The sequence below is a fragment of the Semicossyphus pulcher genome, unplaced genomic scaffold (assembly GCF_022749685.1).
Source record: "Semicossyphus pulcher isolate SPU_LCO1_2020_fin unplaced genomic scaffold, fSemPul1.0.p SCAF_9, whole genome shotgun sequence".
In the NCBI taxonomy this organism is placed as follows: domain Eukaryota; kingdom Metazoa; phylum Chordata; class Actinopteri; order Labriformes; family Labridae; genus Semicossyphus; species Semicossyphus pulcher.
Window position 1 is genome coordinate 25,040,590 of NW_027211770.1, and position 19,883 is coordinate 25,060,472.

A 19,883-nucleotide genomic window follows, 5' to 3' on the forward strand; every position below is an offset into this window, starting at 1 on the left:
CAACCTGACACATGCCAATATTTGCATATCTGCAGTGTAGTTCCGCCTTCGGCCTCTGGGGTGTGACAGCAAGTTCATCAACAGTTCCGTCGGACTTTTTTTAATGGAAAAGAAGAAGTTTCAGATTTTGGGGGGTGAGGGGCTGGCCTTTTTTGTTCCGCTGGAGAATCCTGCTTGAACGGAGAGCAGGAGCACAACAGAACGAGCAGAAATCACAGCGCCGCGGACATTCGCCGAAATAAGGGCGCCGGGAGGGATCACACTGCCCCGCGAGCAAAGAGCCGTTAGAAACCAGACGGCGTCTCCCTCCAGCTCTGCCGTTACTAGCTGTAGGGTCAACGGGCAGACAAGCAACAGACGCCGTTAGCCTCAACTCCTCTGCGGGTCTGGGGGGTTCTGGCAGGGGCAGGGGGCGGGGGTACACCGAGAAAGGAGAAGTCTACACGCCGAGAGGAGGGGGCTGGAAGTCTGAGACGCTTCCAGCCTGAAGGGGCCGGCGGTTTGGCCACAGCACCCCGGACTAGCTAGCTTGTACCCGCGCGGCTAAGTGAATGGGATGGAGCCGGGACCGTCAGGCGCTGGTAGGTTTATTTTTACTTTAGTGGTTTAACATGCTATCAATCCGGATACCAGAGTTATGGCCGCAGATATAGACTGCAGCTAAAAAACGGAGCACCATAGCCTGGCCTTAGCGTCAGGAGGAGGCTTGGTGACAACCCCGTCTGTTGCATGAGATGGAGGAGGCTCTCCTGCAGGCTGCAAACACAAAACTGTGCAGAAAACGTTATAATTAATCCAGATTTATAGCAGTAGACAAGCCTTTTGAAACGCTGACAATATCCTCAGCCATGCGCGGGGGCAGGGAGGTCGTGGGAATCTCGGTGAGGAGGGATGAGGTGAAGCCCGCCTTCAAGCAGCAGCAGCAGCTGGCTGCACCAGCCTCCCCAGGTTATGGTTGTCTAAAGAGTGTTTAACACCTAATCTTACATGCACTGATGATGAGCACAGGCCTAACCTCTGCAGAGACAGATCAATTAATTATTTACGTGGAACCAAAAATCATATTCAATTGTGATCTTTGCATTACAGAAACTGATTTTAGACTTTGAAGATTAAGAAGCAGGTGCAGTGCATTGCATTTGTATGTGCTCTGCAAGCTTCATCTTCATATTTACAGTTACTGCTCATCTGTGCCAGTGATGTTCTCTATTTGGCAGTTTTCTTGGATGACACTGAGGTGTGGAGGCAGCCAATTATAACACACACGAGCTTGTGTTTGACTTTATGCCCAGGTCTGAAGTCCACCTATTGTGTAAACTTTTGAACCCTGGCACTTAGAATCCAGTCTTAAATCTACCTTGTAGGGATTGTAAACTAAAAGCTGTTTGAAGGAGGTGGTGTTGTGAACTCCCAGACACCGCTGACTACCTCTAAATCCTCTTTTGATATCTCCAGGTTCTCTTCATTTGCATAGATAGGCCTAATGAAATAACTTGTTAATCTAGATACTAAACCTTGAATACAGTTGAATAGGCTTGTTTTTATTTTTTTAGGATGGGTGCAGACCCCCTGGGGGGCCCTCATCTCAAAGTCCGCTTTTGTGTTTGAAGTGTGATTATTCAATGTGCTGTTTTCCATGAGTGAGCTGATTGCCATGTTTAGCTCATGGTCAACAGCCAATTATTCAGAGAGCCAACTAGTTGGGCCAAAACAATTGGTGCATAATTGGCTATTCCTTCTCATTCATGTACTTAGTCTGTTGTGATCTCCTGATGAGGGGAAGGGGTCTCCAAGTAGACATCTACTTCTGTTCCTTATTTTGAGCCTTATTTACCGGTCACATGTTTCAGAATTTAGTTTGTCCTTGCTTTAAAGCCACGGAAAGTTATAAAATGTACAAGTCCCCCTGGATATTACTTATAAGTAGCCATTCCCATGTGACTCTGGCTTTTTACCCGTTACGTCATTAAAAGGACAGTAAATCGACAGTAAGTCTTCATGTTGTGATGCAGCACCAAAGCTCTGCTTTAAGACTTACCGCCCGGGAAAGTCTGCTATTGTCTTGGGATATGTGAGAACGCTGGCTCCGCGTCTCACCATCTGCCTTTACTGGCACGAGGGCGAGGTGTGTGTGTCATTGTGTGAGTGCGTAACGATCACTTTAGTGCACTCTAGACACATTTCGCACACGTACGTGCTTTCTAGCACACAGGGTTCGCGTGGTCGACACATGTCTGGTGTCTGTGTTTAGGGTGTTTGTCAGATGTGTTGTTGGGAAGTGTGATTCTAAACATTCACACACAATAAGAAGAGCATCTTTCTGTGTTTTATGGGTCATTTTACTCTTCCTGCTAGGCAGGCCTTTTTCGGATGCTCAGTGAACATATCATTGAGCGGTATGTTTGAGATTTCAGACAGCAGCTATTTAAAGCAGGGCTTCCCCAGTTTGGATGTGGGAACGTGCTTAGTGCAGGACCAAAAAGGCCAAGGTCTCTTCAGCTTGACCACGGCGGCACCCTGCCTCCTCCCATCTCCTCCAACAGCCCTACACACACACACACACACACACCCTCACACACACAGTGGTCCCCTGATATCCATGACAATGCTGTGTTGCTGTGGTGTTTCCATGGTGAGGCTGGGAATGTAGAGGGGGCCCCCTGTGTTTGTGTGTATGAGTGAGCCGTAGCAAGGGCGCTCCCTCCGTCGTACACCCGTGTATTTGTGTGTGTGTGAGTGTGAGACGGAGGAGCAGGGCAGCTGGGGTCTTTGTTGTGGTGGAGGAGGGCTGGTCTCTGGGGACCCAGAGGTTAAGGCACTGGGCCCCTCTCAGGCAGGAGTCACAGCTAGCCTCACACCGAGCACCCCGTCTGGGACCTCCCCCTTATTACACCTCCTGACTGGCTTAGACTTGTTTTTAAGACATGATGCTAATATGGACATGGATAGCCATTTATCAGGGAGGGTTAAGTTTTTTTTTTGTTGAATACTCCTGACATATGAAGTCTGTGCTGGATGAAGACATTTTATATTGAAAGTACCAAATGTTTTAATGGAATACACTCTTATTCTTTTCTTATTCAACGATGACTCAGTTGGTCCATAACATTTTAAGTAATAGATATAAAAGCCCTCATCTGTTATATTTTGTCAGATAAACAGCCTGAAAGCTCCACTAACACCAGAAAGAAGCTGAAAATGTAGAACAAATCACTTAAACATGTTATCAGTTTTCACAATTGTTGGTTGACTGGATGTATTAAAAAGTACAACAGAACAGAAGTTACAAAATGCTGCCTAAAGAAGCATTTTTCTAAGGAATTCTGTTTCTTTTCCCACTATAATGTTCTCCCCCTTCTCTCACTCATCCATCCCCTATTCACCTTATCCTGCGGTTCCTCCTCCTCTTCTTTTTGTCTTGTCAATATCCACCTCCATCACCTTCATCTCTTATATAACGTATCTTTCCCCCTTTCCTTGGCCCCAAATGGCCATTTTACCACTAAACTTTTCCATTCTCATTGTCTCTCTATTTCCCTAACTTCCCTCTCCCTTTTCCTGTCTTCCTGTTCCTGCCTCTCTCTCTGGTGTCCACCTACCATGTCCTCATGTCCTCCTGCTCTCTGCCTACGCTTCCTTCCCGGCTTATGCCACATTTCTCGCCCTCCTGGCTCTGTCCTCTGCTGCTTACAACCACTTCCTTATCTCTTGTGTGCTTGCTTTGCTTATCCATTTCCTCTGCTTTCACTTGTTTTTTTTCCCCTTGTTTTTTTTCCCCTTCTTGCTCATGCCTTTGTTCATCAACCTCCCCTCTGTCACCTGTCCTTGTCCATGGCTCCCTTTCCCCTTGTCTGTCCAGTGCCCATGGGGGTCTTCCCCCCACCCCTGCAGCAGGTGTTCCATGCCCCCCGCCGGCCGGGCATGGGTACCGTGGGCAAGCCCATCAAGCTGCTGGCAAACTACTTCGAGGTGGAGATCCCAAAGATGGACGTCTACCACTATGAGGTGGACATCAAGCCCGACAAGTGCCCACGGAGAGTCAACAGGTAATAGTTGAGACAATGGTTGTACCCCTTTTACCCCCCCCACGCCCCACATTAACCTGAAAGATCAGCACTTGTCTGTTGTCTTTTGTCATAAGCAGTTATTAACTTGTTGCAAGCACCAGAAAAGTCTTCCATGTAGAAAGTTTTTTAAAATTGGATAATGAAAGCCCAACAGCCACTCGTAATCACTGTGCTGGCAGCAGTAAAAGCTACTTTCAGCAAGAACAGTGCAACTCAGATTTAAAAGTAATTCTTTGTAACAGCTATTTATTAATTCTTACAGGTTGACTGACATGTTTTTGTGTTGGAAAAATAATGAAAAGTCCATTGTAGCTAAAGCAGAGCTCTACAACTCCCAAATATGATCCACCTATTATAACCTATTGGTTTTCTTAGCTGTGCCATTCTCTATTTTTCCACATTGCTGCTCTGTTAAGTAGGAAACAAATGAGATATTAAGTCATAAAATCCACACGCTCCTACTGATAATTAATTACATTAAATGCTCCGCAAAAGGAAGGAAATACCTCAGTGAAATTAAACCGAGTGTGACTCATTGTCAGATTTTTTTACGTGCAAAAAGCGATATCAGACAAGTTCATGCATGAATCAGATCACATGTACCAGTGGAAAGCTTCCTCTTCCTGCAGTAGCTGTTCCACAGAGACTCGTCTGGACAGATGGTGGAGTCAGAAGTGAATCTAACTTCGCTGACCCTCTCACCTTGGCAGGTGTTTATGCTGCAGAGTGTTAAATCAGCATGGAGGTGTCAACATTTAGATGAAGTCACTGAAATGAAGGAGGATGCTAATGCTAATATGGGATAGAATAAGTAATGGTCAACCTTGTGATATCATGCAGGAGAAGAACTAGGCGTCTTATGGCCGTATTCAGAAGAGGTTTAATGCACTAAAAGGTGATTCATTAGTATTTAATTTATGAAGCGAAGAAGGTTTCTTTTGGTTCACTCAGTAAACACACAGCCTTGCACGGATGGATGAGGTTATTTCTTTGTTCTTCATTCAATATTATAACAGAGATACTAGTCCCCAGGCAGAGTTTTATGGACAAATTCAAATCTTCTTTTCAGCTGTAACAAATTAAGATCAAAAAATGAGCTGCTGTGATTTTAAATTGTCACATTTATCACTTTAATCAAAGCATAAAACGGTACATAACCCTAAATCACAGAATCCACAGGGGGAATGTGCTGTCCGCCTGCCTTGCTGACTTTTGTTGCGGCTCTCCAGAGAACTAGTTCCCTTTGAAAAACCGACCATCTTGTCTGCCTTCGAGGGGAAACAGCAACACGCCACACAATACATATGTTTTGTCACGGTCGAACCAGGGAAGTTTATCCTCCTGTGAACGCATGAATGTCATTTTTTTTCTTTTACTCAGCTTTCCCTGGTTTCAATTCCACACTGACATTGTAGTGTCACACTTGTGACTTTGAGGTGGCGGACAACAAGATATGATTGGATATCATGTTTCACGGTTGTTCTTTGTTGGGAGTCACATGTCAGGTGTTGAGGACAGGCTAGAAGCAGGAATATAATATCAAGTATAGTATATATTTGAGTATAATATATACTTGATACATATTCAGTTTTTTTTCTGGACAATAAACAGCCAGATGTTATTAGACCATCACAGGGTGGCCCTTATTTTTGACAAATTTACTTTTGCAGCTTAAATTTAATTGTTTGATTTTGCATGTTTTCTTCAAAATCATTACTTTTCTCATCGTGATTTAATTCTGTCTATTAAAACAGTCCTGACCCAGTACCAGTGTCCTCATTTAGCGTTCTGTTTTTGATTAAATAATCTTTTAAGATCTCTGCAGGAGGACAAGGTTGTCTTCAAGGATGTGAACAGAAACAGAAACACATCAAAATGTATCTCCTGCTTGTAATTAAATAGTTATTTACTATGGAAACCTAAATTCTCTTGAAGAATCCTTAAAAACATTAACGTGTTGGTTATTTTCTTTAGCACTCAGAGAGGACATTTGAGGTTCAGTGTCTTTTGGTTTTTAGGCTTTGTGACAAAGGGTCCAACAAGGCGTGCAAAGGTCAAGGCCTTTGACCTGTTCTTTTCAGAGCAGCTCCTCATCCCCCACACTTAGATGAAGGCCAAGGCACCAAGCATTGAACGGTGGCCCCCCGCTCAAACCCTCACTCTTTTTGTCCTTGCCTCTCCCCCCGTGACCATGAAATATTGCACCCAGCAGCTGTATCCCGCTTGATCGATATTCTATCATCCTGAGAGCTGCTCCCCCTCCTGATCACAATAGAGCGTCCTGATCAGGCGATGGCTTTAATTGGGCCTCTTTCTGTGTCTGCAGCATGTTTAATTGTATGTCGTCTTTGTGTGTGCGTCTCCCTACAGAGAGGTGGTTGAATACATGGTGCAACACTTCAAGCCCCAGCTCTTTGGCGACAGGAAGCCGGTGTATGACGGCAAGAAGAACATCTACACGGTGCTAGCACTTCCTATTGGGAGTGAGAAGGTAGGTGTTTGCAGTGGGATTGAATGACACTCACAAAACCATGACATGAACACCCACTAATTTCTGCTCAGGGATCAATGAAGCCCTGTCTGAATGAAAAATTGCGCCAATACTTGAGGGTGAAAGGGTTTATTGACGAACACTAAATAGAGGCGAGAACTGAAAAAACCTTTTGGATGAGAGGTGAAACGTCTTCGAGAACTTCAGCCAAGTCCAGTTTTCCTTTTGGATTAAGCTTCAAACTGAATGGAGGTCAAATTTAACGTTTTTTGTCTCCTTCAGAGCGCATGTTTTGACCCCAGTGTTCTGAAAAACCAAAAAACCCATAATGCTTTATGAACAATGGAGACAGAAAGTTCTGCTTTCTGGTATTTCCAATCGTAGAGGAATAGCCATTTGGGAAATCTGTGTAGTTGCTTTCCTGTTTGAGTAAGAGTAAAAGATCATTAAAGGAGCAGTTCGCCCCTGGAAAAAGCCGGTCAGTCAAAGCTGGTGTTCTCTGTAATCAATAGAAACAATAATATTTGAAATAGCCATAGCTGTGGAGAAAGTTGTACAAACAGCTCGCGGTTTCGCCCATTCTACATTCCTACAACACCCAGCATGCATTGCACCCCTCTTTCTAAAAGGAATGGCCCAGCGAGAGACGCTGGAGTGAATTACTACCGTTTTCCAGTCAAGGACATTTATCGCTGCAGGCAATGGCTCAGAGCGGTACAGAATCTGAAATACGACGAGAATATACGAGTGGATCGTCTAAAAAATCTTAGGGTCTGCAGTCTACCTGACGAGTGTGAATGAGACGTGACGTCGGAGGCGGGCGTCCCAGATTGAGGAAGTGTAGTTTGGCAAGCTCCCTGGTCTTTCCAGGGCCCATTGGAGAAGTGGAAAGCATCCTCCAAAGGCACAAAGTGAAGTTGCATTTTTGTTCTACCGTAATGGCATTAGCCCCCCACAAAAACATGACAGGACTGAGGTTGAAAATCGGTGAACTGGCCCTTTAGAGCTGTAATATCTGTCCGATCACTACAACACCAAAGTCAGTTAGCTAAACTAAAATGTAGTCCTGCACATTTTCCCCTCTCAAAATTCAACTCTGCATTTTTGGGCTGTTGTTTCTGTACAGATTAAACAAACAAAGAGAGAGCATGTCTGCGGCTCTGTATTTTCTGTACACACTTGAAATTGATTTTCTCATCCAACTGTTGGCAAGGAAATGAATAAGTGGATGTCAGTTTCTTTAAGGATTTGGACGTGTGTACTATGAGTTATATTTAGGAGCCCATACAGCCACAGAAGCTTCTGTTCTCCTTCACTGTCAGCTGTTTTGTTTACCTTTCCTTTGGTTTCTGTCCTTTTCTTCTTTCTTTAGGTGGATTTTGAGGTAACTATCCCAGGCGAGGGTAAGGACCGAATCTTCAAGGTGTCCATCCGTTGGCTGGCCAAAGTGTCATGGCGCCTGCTGCAGGAGACTCTAGTCAGCGGTCGGCTGCAGGTCCCCCTCGACTCAGTTCAAGCCCTGGACGTGGCCATGCGCCACCTGGCCTCTATGAGGTACAACATAGGAACACTTTCCCTCTTAGTAATACAGACATACAGATATACCTACACAGACAGCAGCAGCCCTTAGAGTTATATATGCCTTCGATTTGGAGAGTCATATTTTGCCAAGTTCTTTTTTTGTTGACATTATAACCGTGCAGCCTAGCAAGGTGAACTGGGACGTTGCATTCACTTGCATCAGACCATCATAGCTCCAGGGGTCAGAGTCACTAAACAAAAGATGCTTGTTAGCTGAGACCTGTGTGAAAGTGTCCACTGAACAATGTGGAGCAGGGGAAAAATGATAACTGTCTCCAGGACTCGACCTGAAAATGGTTAAAAAAGAAAGCCTTCAGGCCATAGACAAAGTCAGCTCAGTGATAAAATGTCCTCATGTTTTGTTTGTTTTGAATAAATCTTTTCTAGAAAATGCACCATCATTTCTTAACACTCAAATGTTGTGTTTTATTGTTTTTGCAAATCTATTCAATCCGTTAATTTGTTCCAAACCTTCGACATGACACAACAACTTTACTGGACATGAAGTCATGCTGAGGTCATGCTTTGAATTAAGTCGAGTCATTTTGCACATTCATCATTTTCCCCTCCTCCCATCAGGTACACTCCTGTGGGCCGTTCGTTTTTCTCCCCACCTGAAGGATACTACCACCCGCTGGGAGGGGGGAGGGAAGTCTGGTTTGGCTTCCACCAGTCTGTGCGCCCCGCCATGTGGAAGATGATGCTTAACATTGATGGTGAGTCACTGAGGAGGCAGACGGTGATCTCATGTTCTTTCCTGACATTGTATGACTAGACAGAAACAGTGGGACAAAATTGCTGAAAAGTTAATTAACTCTGTACCCAAGCAGATTTAAATCATTTGATATAACATGGTTTATAATGATGATATCATAAATATAAGCAGCTGCTGTGCTTTATACTGTCTGCCTGTAAAATAGATTTAGCCCAGACAATTGCCTTAAATATTCAGGTTCATGAAAGTTGTAGACATCTTGCACCTTTTGTTAACTTGCCTTAACTGACTTGTGTGAACACATTTCTGCTCTCTGTCTCCCTCTAGTGTCCGCCACGGCCTTCTACAAAGCCCAGCCTGTAATTGAGTTCATGTGTGAGGTTTTGGATATTCGCAATATCGACGAGCAGCCCAAGACTCTCACCGACTCGCAACGGGTCCGCTTCACCAAGGAGATTAAAGGTGGGCTTTTGGGTGAGATTGTCCGCAAAACACAACATGATTCCATCTACATCATACATACACATACATTTCCCTCTTTGATTGTGACATTATGTTATCTATAAGAAGCTCTTTAAAGTTGTCTGCATTAAATTATCATGTCTGTTTTTCTGTCTGTCTCTGTGTATGCTTGGGCACCCCACTTACTGTTGGCAACACCAGGCCTGAAGGTGGAGGTGACCCACTGTGGCCAAATGAAGAGGAAGTATCGTGTATGCAATGTCACCAGACGACCTGCCAGCCACCAGACGTAAGTGCGCCAACAGCATCAAATTACATCTTATTACATTATTTGTCGGATGCTGTTTGTAAGTGACACCATTATTAGGACAGCTCCAAATTGGCTACATAATGTAGATCTAAATAATCCACATGTCTATGAATAACCAGTTTTTCTTGTAGTTTGTTTCAACCGAAAGGAACAAAGCCACAGGGATTTCAGGAAGTAATCTGCAATCTAAAAAATCCCCTTTACTGCACATTCATGGCTGATTTTCCGCCACATCAGAAGACAAACTGTAAGAGTGACAGATTCAAAAATGGTTGTGTTGGCATTTTAAATTTCATTACACTGTTGTTGTCAGTAGTTACTCTCACATGATTCTGATGTTTGAATAGATGAATGAATGAAAAGGAGACATGCTGAGTAAGAAATAAATACTCCAAACTCCAGAAAGCCTGTTCCCGTTTCCACACTGGACGCTTTTTCATTTCCTCTCCCTCTCTCTCATTCAATCACTAGCCCTCATGACTGTCTCTTCTTGTATCTCTCTTTATCCGACTCTTTTTTGGCACTTCAAACTCTGCTACAGGAACTGTATAACTACCTAGTTCCTGCAGGTGAAGTTCCTACTATCTCAGCCGCCTGGGAAAGTTTCTGTGCTGAAAACACACCACTATATAGAAACAAAGGTTCCTCTTATATTAAAAAGGATTAATTAGTATTTTATCCCAATTGTATTCTTTTGTAAGGTGCCGTTTGATAGACTAAAGTTCTTTCTTACAGCCTGGCAGAAAGCAAGAGAGCTTCTTTATTTCTCTATTTATATCAGCCTGTTTAAGGTTTAATACATTCATTTGGAAATTGATAAGCTACAATTACTTCAAACATTAAACATTTAAACATGAACCTGTATAAATCAGCAAATCAGGAGCTTGCCAGTGATTAAGCCTGATGACAGTTTTTCACTGATGTGCCACAGACTCCGGACATGACCAGGCAGGGGTTTGAAGCCGTTTGTTGCCACTTACTGACATTGTTCCCCCCCGTCCTTATCCTTGCTTGTGTTGTATTAACTCTCAGATGTACTTTAAAATGTCTGCTAAATGAAATTGTAACATTGTATGAATATTTTCTAACCCCTATTAGCGAAGGCAACTTTTAGCATTTTAGATTACTATACCATAGCTCTTATTTCTTGTCTTCCCCACCAGGTTTCCCCTCCAGCTCGAAAGTGGGCAGACAGTAGAATGTACAGTGGCCCAGTACTTCAAGCAGAAGTACAACCTGCAGCTAAAATACCCCCACCTACCCTGTCTACAGGTGGGACAGGAGCAGAAGCACACCTACCTGCCCCTGGAGGTGAGGAACTAATACAACACCTGAGTTTATTTTGATTCAGCCGTTTAGCTCCGCCTACCCTTTTTGGCAGACCAACCACTGCTGGGTGATGGAAAACGTGTCACTAACTCATTTGGCGATTTTGACTTAACAGACACTTATTTAAATGAAAATCTTCAAGATTATTACTTAAAATATTTAACCAGTAAAGAGTATGTACAACACCATGAAAACTAAAGATGTGGAGAAGCGGCCAGGATTGGTGCATGCGAATAACCAATGTTCACTCTTTCCAGGTGTGTAACATTGTAGCAGGCCAGCGATGCATCAAGAAACTGACAGATAATCAGACCTCCACTATGATCAAAGCCACAGCTCGCTCTGCACCGGACAGACAAGAGGAGATCAGCAGGCTGGTGAGTGGTAGACAACTGCTGGGTGGAGGCCACAAATCCGATGTAACAACAGTGTACAGAAAAGTATGTCTGTGTGATTTATGTGAGATATGATTTGTTTTATTCGCTCTCCACAGATGAAGAACGCTAACTTCAACCTGGACCCGTACATCCAGGAGTTTGGGATCAAGGTGAAAGATGACATGGCCGAGGTGACGGGCAGGGTGCTTCCAGCTCCGATCCTGCAGTATGGAGGACGGGTAAGACATCCATAATATAAAAGATTCAGTTTGACAGTTTTTATGAAAGTACTGACAATCTAAACAGAAATCCTTCTCACACACTGTAGTGCACATACTTTGCTGAGAACCTGACCTGATTTGATTTAAATTATAACTCCTCTGGTGCTCTTTTCCACAGAACCGTGCCATAGCTACCCCCAACCAGGGAGTGTGGGACATGAGGGGGAAACAGTTTTATAACGGCATCGAGATCAAAGTGTGGGCGATTGCCTGCTTTGCTCCCCAGAAACAGTGCAGGGAGGAGGTGCTCAAGTAAGTACTGATCAATAGTTACAGTGGGGATTAGTTTTTAGCAGGGAGTAAATCATTTCCCAATAAACATTCTTAGGCTGTTTTGCATTCAACAGTTCTCTTAAACATTTCCCAGTCAGGGCAGGTATACAGTGCAAGATGATAGCAATGTAAGACTTAGTTTGCTGGATTTTGTCTTAACTGCTCTGATTATCTGTCAGGAACTTCACAGACCAGCTGCGCAAGATCTCTAAGGATGCTGGGATGCCAATTCAGGGCCAGCCATGTTTCTGTAAATACGCCCAGGGGGCGGACAGCGTGGAGCCCATGTTCAGACACCTGAAGAACACCTACTCTGGACTGCAGCTCATCATCGTCATTCTTCCAGGAAAAACTCCCGTCTATGGTAGGACCTGTTATCGTTTTTGTACTGACTAATAAATGAAGGACTACAAAAAACAAGTGTCTGAAATAGAAAGCAGAAAACGATCCAAAGACAGTCTTCTATGCATCATCTTCAAGAAGTATCAAATTTAAAAGCATCTTGGTGTTCGTAATTCCTCATTTTACTGTCCCCTTTAAGCTGAGGTAAAGCGTGTGGGTGACACCCTCTTGGGCATGGCCACGCAGTGTGTCCAGGTGAAGAACGTGGTGAAGACGTCCCCTCAGACCCTCTCCAACCTCTGCCTCAAGATCAATGTGAAGCTGGGAGGCATCAACAACATCCTGGTGCCTCACCAACGGTAAGCTTTTGTTAGGGCTTCTTTCCTGTCACCTAGAACCAGGTGTTTGACGTAGGTGTAACCTATTCATGGCAGACTACTGCCACAGGTAGTTTTCCATTTATATAGTATGTCCATTTTAGAATTATACCCTCCATATTGTACGGCAAAGACACACTTCCTTTATTTGGTCTCCTCATTAAAAGTGTATTCTCTCTTGTATTGCAACAACTTGCACATAATGATTTCCGTTACTGAAGTACAGCGCAGCATTACAGCCTCCAATTATAATCCTACTCCTCATAAACAACCCTGCAATGCCTTTTATGAGCAAGTGTAATTTACATGTCCTCCTCCATTCGCTCTCTCTCAGGTCAGCAGTGTTTCAGCAGCCGGTTATCTTCCTGGGAGCAGACGTCACGCACCCCCCTGCTGGAGATGGCAAGAAGCCCTCCATTACTGCTGTAAGTCTCACAAATAACGGCTTCATTAAACGGCAAGAGTTGACCTGGAACACACTCTCAGGAAAAGGATGTAAATGTGCAAGTGCTGCATGTCGCACAAAGTCAGAGTGTGCAGGTTAAGCCCATGTGTGGGAGGGACACCGGAGTGCTTTTGATTCTGGCAACTTGTAAAGAGCATTTCTTATTATCACTTGTTATTCAGAGACTAAATTATTATTTGATTTATCAAATCAAAGTGCATGACAATGGAAATATGCATTAGTAGCAGTATTGTGTATAATTACAGTCTTTACAGTTTGAAGATTATAGGCTGTAGGAAACACAAGGATGTTTTATAAATGGGTTTGGTTTGCTGGTTTTTGCTACCATTGTCGGGTACTGGCCCTAGAGTTCCAGACCTGTGCTATGTGGACAGGCTGAGACTTTTTTTTTATACTTACTTCTTTTTATGTTTTTAGTGTAATTCTAAAATGAACTCCCTAGTTCAAGAGAGAACCTTTTTTTACTTCTATACAGTCAGGGTTTTCTTTAAGTTAGCATTCATAGTAAATTATATTTTAAAGTTATAATCTTTAAGATCTCAGTTTCGTTCTCTTTGGCGGCACCTATGGCGATAAACAGTAATTGCAGGAGCACACTTCCCAGATATCCAGACAGTGTTGCATGTGTGACGTCCACGGTTGGCTCCGGTTGTAACTCTTGATTTTCCACGCTGACGGTCGCTTTCCTTTCTAGGCTGTTCGCCTTCATCTGAGCGTCAAATTTATTCTTTTTCTTTGGATTTTCACTTACTTTTGAAGTTGTATCTGTAGTCATCCATCTTTTTGTTTTGCTTGGTTTGTTCAGCCATAGCAGATTACTGTTTACTCGCAACATTGGCAGAGACCGGAAAAGCAGCCGCTTAGCATTGCCACAGACACCACAGTCGCCACAGACACCCAGTCTGTAATACTGCAAATGCAAAGGCTTTAATCAGTGGGCCATCGGCTCAATCACCACTGTGTTACCTCATTCGGCGAAGGATAGTGACTTCACAGACATTTATTTACATAAAAATCGTCCAGATTATTACTTTAAGATGAACAACAACTCATGACACTTCAGTATAGATACATACTTTATTATAGATACACAACAACTCAAAGTAATAATTCATACCATTTGCAGAATTGATTATAATGACTGTAGGACAGGTTCTGCCCACTGCTGCTGCCTGTGTTGCACACTAAAAAGCACCAAACACTGCAGCTCTGTGTCAGCTCTCAAACACAGATGGCTAAAAGCAGATCAAAACTATATCTGGGGAATAGTGGCCTTTTAGAAGTATGAATAGTTGCCAACACAAGCATCTCTGTTTTTCAATTCTTTTCAAATCTGTTGAACACTTTTTTATCATCTTTTTATGAGGTTTTTAGTTATGTAAAGTGAAAATTACTTACTAAATTAAGTTAGGAAAAACATCTGCCAGTACAAAGTTGTTGATAACTGCCACAGTGTGGTGTGGCTTCACTGGTGGCAGTCCAGATGCTAAGTTTGCAGGAGCACTCCTTTTATAGGCAAATTAGAAAAGAACAGGGACATGTAAATAATGCAAATGACCTCAAGATGTCATAGAACAGCAAACGCACACCAGTGTGGTTGCCTAGTTACAGTGGCACGGGTCACTGCGCACAGAAATGCTTTAATAAAGAAGAATCTGACACTAAAAATAGGAAGAAGGAAGAAGAGCTTTAACATCCTTAATCTGTTTCTACATTCAGCTCATATGTGCACAGTCAAATGGATAACAGAGATTTATTCATTTGCTTGGCTTTGTTAACTTCAGATTAGTATTCATAATTCATTTTGGCATTTTTATTAAAACCATCATTAGCTGCAGATGCCATTTACAGCTTTATTAACCATTGTGTTACCTCGGGCTTACTTAACGTTAAGAGTCAAGTCCTTTGGCTTATCAAAAGGCTCCATTAACACCAGTTCTATTCTGTAACATTATAATAGTGATAAATGCCCTGATGAGAGACGTCTGCACTCAATCCGACTGTTCATTTAGACACAATGAATAAAGCTGAGCGGAGGAAAAAAATGGTAGAGAGAAGAGAGGAGTCAGTTAGGGATACGGGGAAACAAATGGCTCATCACTGACTCACGTTCATGAAGTAAATGACGTCAACCCTCGTCCGCCCTTGACCTCAGCTCGCCTGTGGTTGGCTGTGTTGTTGCCTAGCAATTATGACAAACGCTTGAGTCACACACAGGAAGGATGGGAGAGGAGAGTGGGTCTGTCTTGGATCCTCCAGACTGAGAAGAAAGAACAGTGAAAAATTAGACTTGTAGTGCGGTGTGAGGATTGGAGGGAAGAAAAATAAAAAGATGGATGTTGAGCCTCCTGCACTCCCCAGTGACAGCCTCTTGGGGGTGCTAATGTACAAATATACACATGGGGACAATAGACTGATAATGGTGAAAAAACAATGAGATCATCTGAAGTATTTTTCATTGTAAACTTTTTCTCTGGAGCATTTTTATTATTTCTCATGCTGATTGATTCTAAATGTAGCAACTGAAGAATGACATAATAAGAAGATGATTTAATTGTAAACTTTGGAGAACAATGTTCCTACTCAAACACACTTTGACACAGAGTAGATGGATATATTTACATTTGATGGATGCCCTCATGCAAAGCACCATATAACACCCGATGGCACACTGTTCACCTCTCTCACTCCCTTCTCCCCTCTCTTCTAGGTGGTAGGCAGTATGGACGCTCATCCAAGCAGATACTGTGCCACAGTGCGAGTACAGAGACCCCGGCAGGAAATCATCGAAGATTTGTCTTACATGGTGCGTGAACTGCTCATTCAGTTCTACAAATCGACCCGCTTCAAGCCCACCAGGATCATCTTCTACAGAGATGGAGTTCCCGAGGGACAGCTGCCGCAGGTAAGATGGCGTCATTGTAGTTTGAGGAGATTTCTTTGATATACTAGACTCCACTGGATACTGTAAAATATGTAAAGATGAATGTTTTTTTATTGATTTCTTTTTTTATTGTATTCTTTATAATAATGCATGTTTATAACCTAACTCTTGTGTGTAGATTCTCCACTATGAGCTCCTGGCCATCAGAGACGCGTGCATCAAGTTGGAGAAAGACTATCAGCCGGGCATTACCTACATCGTGGTGCAGAAACGCCACCACACACGTCTCTTCTGTGCTGACAAGTCTGAAAGGGTAAGCTTCTATTTTAAACAGATTTTTGATAAATTATTTATTAATTAAACGCATGTTTAATAATTCTCATCTCTTTTTAAAGATTGGGAAGAGTGGGAATATTCCTGCAGGGACAACAGTAGACACCAGCATCACTCACCCCTTTGAGTTTGACTTCTACCTGTGCAGCCACGCAGGCATACAGGTAAGAACGACAGAAACAGAATGTTTAAGTGTTCTGTGGTGCTTTGTAATTACTTTTAGTTTATAAAAACCCTTAAAGTGCTAATCTCGAAGATCTCGGTTTCGTTCTCTTTGGCGGCACCTGTGGCGATGAATGGTAATTGCGGGTGCACACTTCCCAGATATCCAGACAGTGTTGCATGTGTGACTGTGTGATTTTTGTCTGTGAAAGTCGCCACAGACACCAAATCTGTAATACTGCAAATGCAAAGGCTTTCATCATTGGACCATAGGCTCAATCACCATTGTGTTACCTCATGCGACAATAGATAGTGACTTAACAGACATTTATTTAAATGACAATCCACGAGATTAATACTTTAATAAATTATAATGAGACTTATGGCCTTTGACACAAAAACCCTACAAATCGTATTTGGTTGTTTCATCTCGTTTCTATCCCCCTCTCTCCGTCACCCCAGGGTACCAGCCGGCCGTCTCATTACTACGTCTTATGGGACGACAATCGTTTCACGGCTGACGAGTTGCAGATTCTAACTTACCAGTTGTGCCACACTTACGTGCGTTGTACCCGCTCAGTCTCCATCCCTGCGCCAGCCTACTATGCTCGTCTTGTGGCCTTCCGCGCCCGCTACCATCTGGTGGACAAAGAACACGACAGGTAAGTGTGGTCATGAAAGAAACACAGGGTTTCTCAAACATTGAGAGCAAGCAACCTGGTTTTTGGTTTCCAGAATTCTTACAACATACTTTAATGGAAACATTTTTCTTTTTGTTTGTAAATTTGAGAGTGACACTGATCTTCTTATGTATTCTGTTTTTAGTAGCAGTGCAATTTTTAAAACAAATATAGTTGTTTTTTACAGCCATACCAAATATAAAGTTTGTCAGCCTTTAAGAACATTAAAGTCTGTCTGTATATAACAGGGTTGACTTATTCTGATAATCACATATGAAGTGTCACTGATCTCTGTTCCCCGATGTCTCTCTGCAGTGGAGAGGGCAGCCATGTGTCTGGTCAGAGTAACGGTCGGGACCCCCAGGCGCTGGCCAAAGCTGTTCAGATTCACCACGACACCCTGAGGACCATGTACTTCGCCTGAGCTCCACCAACATCACCACCATCGATCCCCTTCCACCTCATTTCTACCTGAGTGGGCACATAGCCCACCACCACCTCATCCCCATCCCTTATTCCCAATGACTGCCCACCACACATTCTCCACAGGTGTGTCAGTCATTCACCCAAATCCAAGAAACGTAAGGCCCTTCACCTGTAAAACACAGGCAGACTCTACAGCCTCATGCACTCAAAAGGTTATGAATATTATTATTATTATTGTCATTTTATTGTTTTTACTTTACCAGGAGTATTGCTCTTTTTATGTTGACTTTTTAAAACTTGGGTATTATTATGTAATTGTATTGTACGCTACCTTCACACTCCTGTGTTTGTAAGTATGCAATACGGATGGGAGGAAAACAGGCGATAAAAAGAAGAAAAAAAATCACAAAAAACTTTTGTAACTGCCACCACGATGCTGCCTCCTTACCCATCCGAATGCCGGATGCCAGTGTTCCAAGCCCCTGAGTATGGGGATCCTCCAGAGGGGTGGTACTGGGCACGCACACTTACATGTATCATTTTGACGTTGTCATGAACTACATTCATGTTTTTAATGTTTTTGAATAATGTTATTTTTTTATCAGCCTTGAGGAGTCTGAGGTATGGTACATTAGCACTTAGTGTTAGCATGTAGGTGCCACCAGTCCTGCACATAAGAGTTTGTTAGTACATTCTGGTCTTTATCTTAGCAGAGACAGAAAGAGCAGGTGTAGCATATCGTAGATACCGCACTCTCCGTTTGCCAGTCCCTTAGAGATTTAGCCTATAGAGGCAAGCTTAGCAAAACAATAGAGGGACCATTTGCATAGAGTGTATCAAATATACTTGCACCCCATGCACCTAAACCAGCATTATTAACCAGCCAAAAGTGATGCCAACCAATGGAAAAGGGGCACTTAAACAGGAAGATAATCTTGTATGCGTCGCTCTTGTAGGATTTACGAGGCACTTTTTTTTGTTTACTTATTGATTTATTTTACTCCAAAGTGGCGAGACTTGTCTGTCCTGGGGCTAGACATAGGTTCCGTTGAAGTTTTCACACCCACATTTGCATAGTTTTCAGAACAAAGAGGTAACTAAGGCAATAGGCAAGGTCAACACTCCTCTGTAGATTTGAATGCAGGCAAATATAAAGTCTGTGACCACTTAAGTGCTGCAAAGCTGAACTCGCATTCAGCTATTGACCTTGCTCTGATCATGCACATTCCAACATGTATCAGCGGAGATGATGCCACATTGTGCACTCTAAACTTCCACCTACGCACTTCTTTGTGTACCTACCTATCTACACACCTACATCCATTTATACAACGAGCTCTTCCCCTCTGCAGGCATTTACAACTCATCGCCTGGAAAGCAGAAGCACACACATCTCAGTCTCTTTCTCAGCATGTAGAGACCTCTTCTAATGCACTTGTCCCCCTATTTCCCTTCAAGCCAAAATATCACACATCACCCTCTCCATCATAACCTCCTATCCCTGCTATTTTATCTCAATTTTAACATCACACACCTACAGCATCCCCTGCCCCAATCCCCTAGCTCGTGTTAGCCAATCCCCATTGGTGCTCTGTGTGCATGGGCGGCACAGATAGGGGATTGCTACATTGGACAGGGTGGGCCACTATTAATACTACTTTACATGCCCTGCCTTTACATTTAGTCACTTTCTGGATTTATGAAAAAATAAATGCATGTAATTATTTTTATGACTGGATATTCTGAGCCACCTTATTTTGGTTTCCTTAGAGGTAGGAGCCTCGCGCTCACCACTGCCTGTCAGTCGTTTTGCCTCGATTGTGTAATGGTTATAAAAACTGCTTTTTTTCCTTTGTCATCATTATTATTATTATTATTATTATGAATATTGTGACTAGTGTCAGAGTGTATCCTCAAGAGGGCACTGTGGAGACTGTCTCAAAATTCCACCTCAGTTGCCCTTAAAGCGCCTCAAATCTTGTCTGATGGTCAGAGCCCCTTTGAGCTAAAAGGGATCAAAAGATAAGAGACCAGATGAGTTTGATTTTTAAATCATGTTTATTAACTTGCATAATCAATATGCCTTTGTACACCGTTTTACTGATTCTTCATTGTGTCCAAGGTGATTTGTATATATAAATATATAATATTAACCTGTTATGTATTTTGGCTCACCAGTTGCCGGGCCTTTCACAGTTGGGGTCGGTGTTTTATCCCTCATTCTGTGCTTTAAAAAAAAGAAAAAAATCAGCCTGGGGGTCATTTCCCAGCACCACTGAATCCAGATGCAGTTCTTCATTCACTGAAGCCACAAAGCACCTTGCAAA

General features: G+C 43.0%; 1 protein-coding gene across 1 annotated transcript; it reads left to right on the forward strand.

Moving 5' to 3' along the window:
* The first annotated feature begins 434 nt into the window (after nt 1-434).
* Nucleotides 435-18,310, forward strand: ago1 (argonaute RISC component 1). Its single transcript, XM_069655547.1, has 19 exons — nt 435-581; nt 3,860-4,046; nt 6,438-6,558; nt 7,931-8,112; nt 8,719-8,855; nt 9,182-9,316; nt 9,518-9,605; nt 10,790-10,937; nt 11,213-11,332; nt 11,449-11,571; nt 11,732-11,865; nt 12,066-12,250; nt 12,428-12,587; nt 12,940-13,030; nt 15,782-15,976; nt 16,134-16,268; nt 16,351-16,452; nt 16,913-17,112; nt 17,446-18,310. The coding sequence occupies exons 1-19, from the start codon at nt 557-559 to the stop codon at nt 17,552-17,554; spliced, it is 2,577 nt and encodes an 858-aa protein (XP_069511648.1). The 5' UTR covers nt 435-556; the 3' UTR covers nt 17,555-18,310.
* Nucleotides 18,311-19,883: the final 1,573 nt, after the last annotated feature.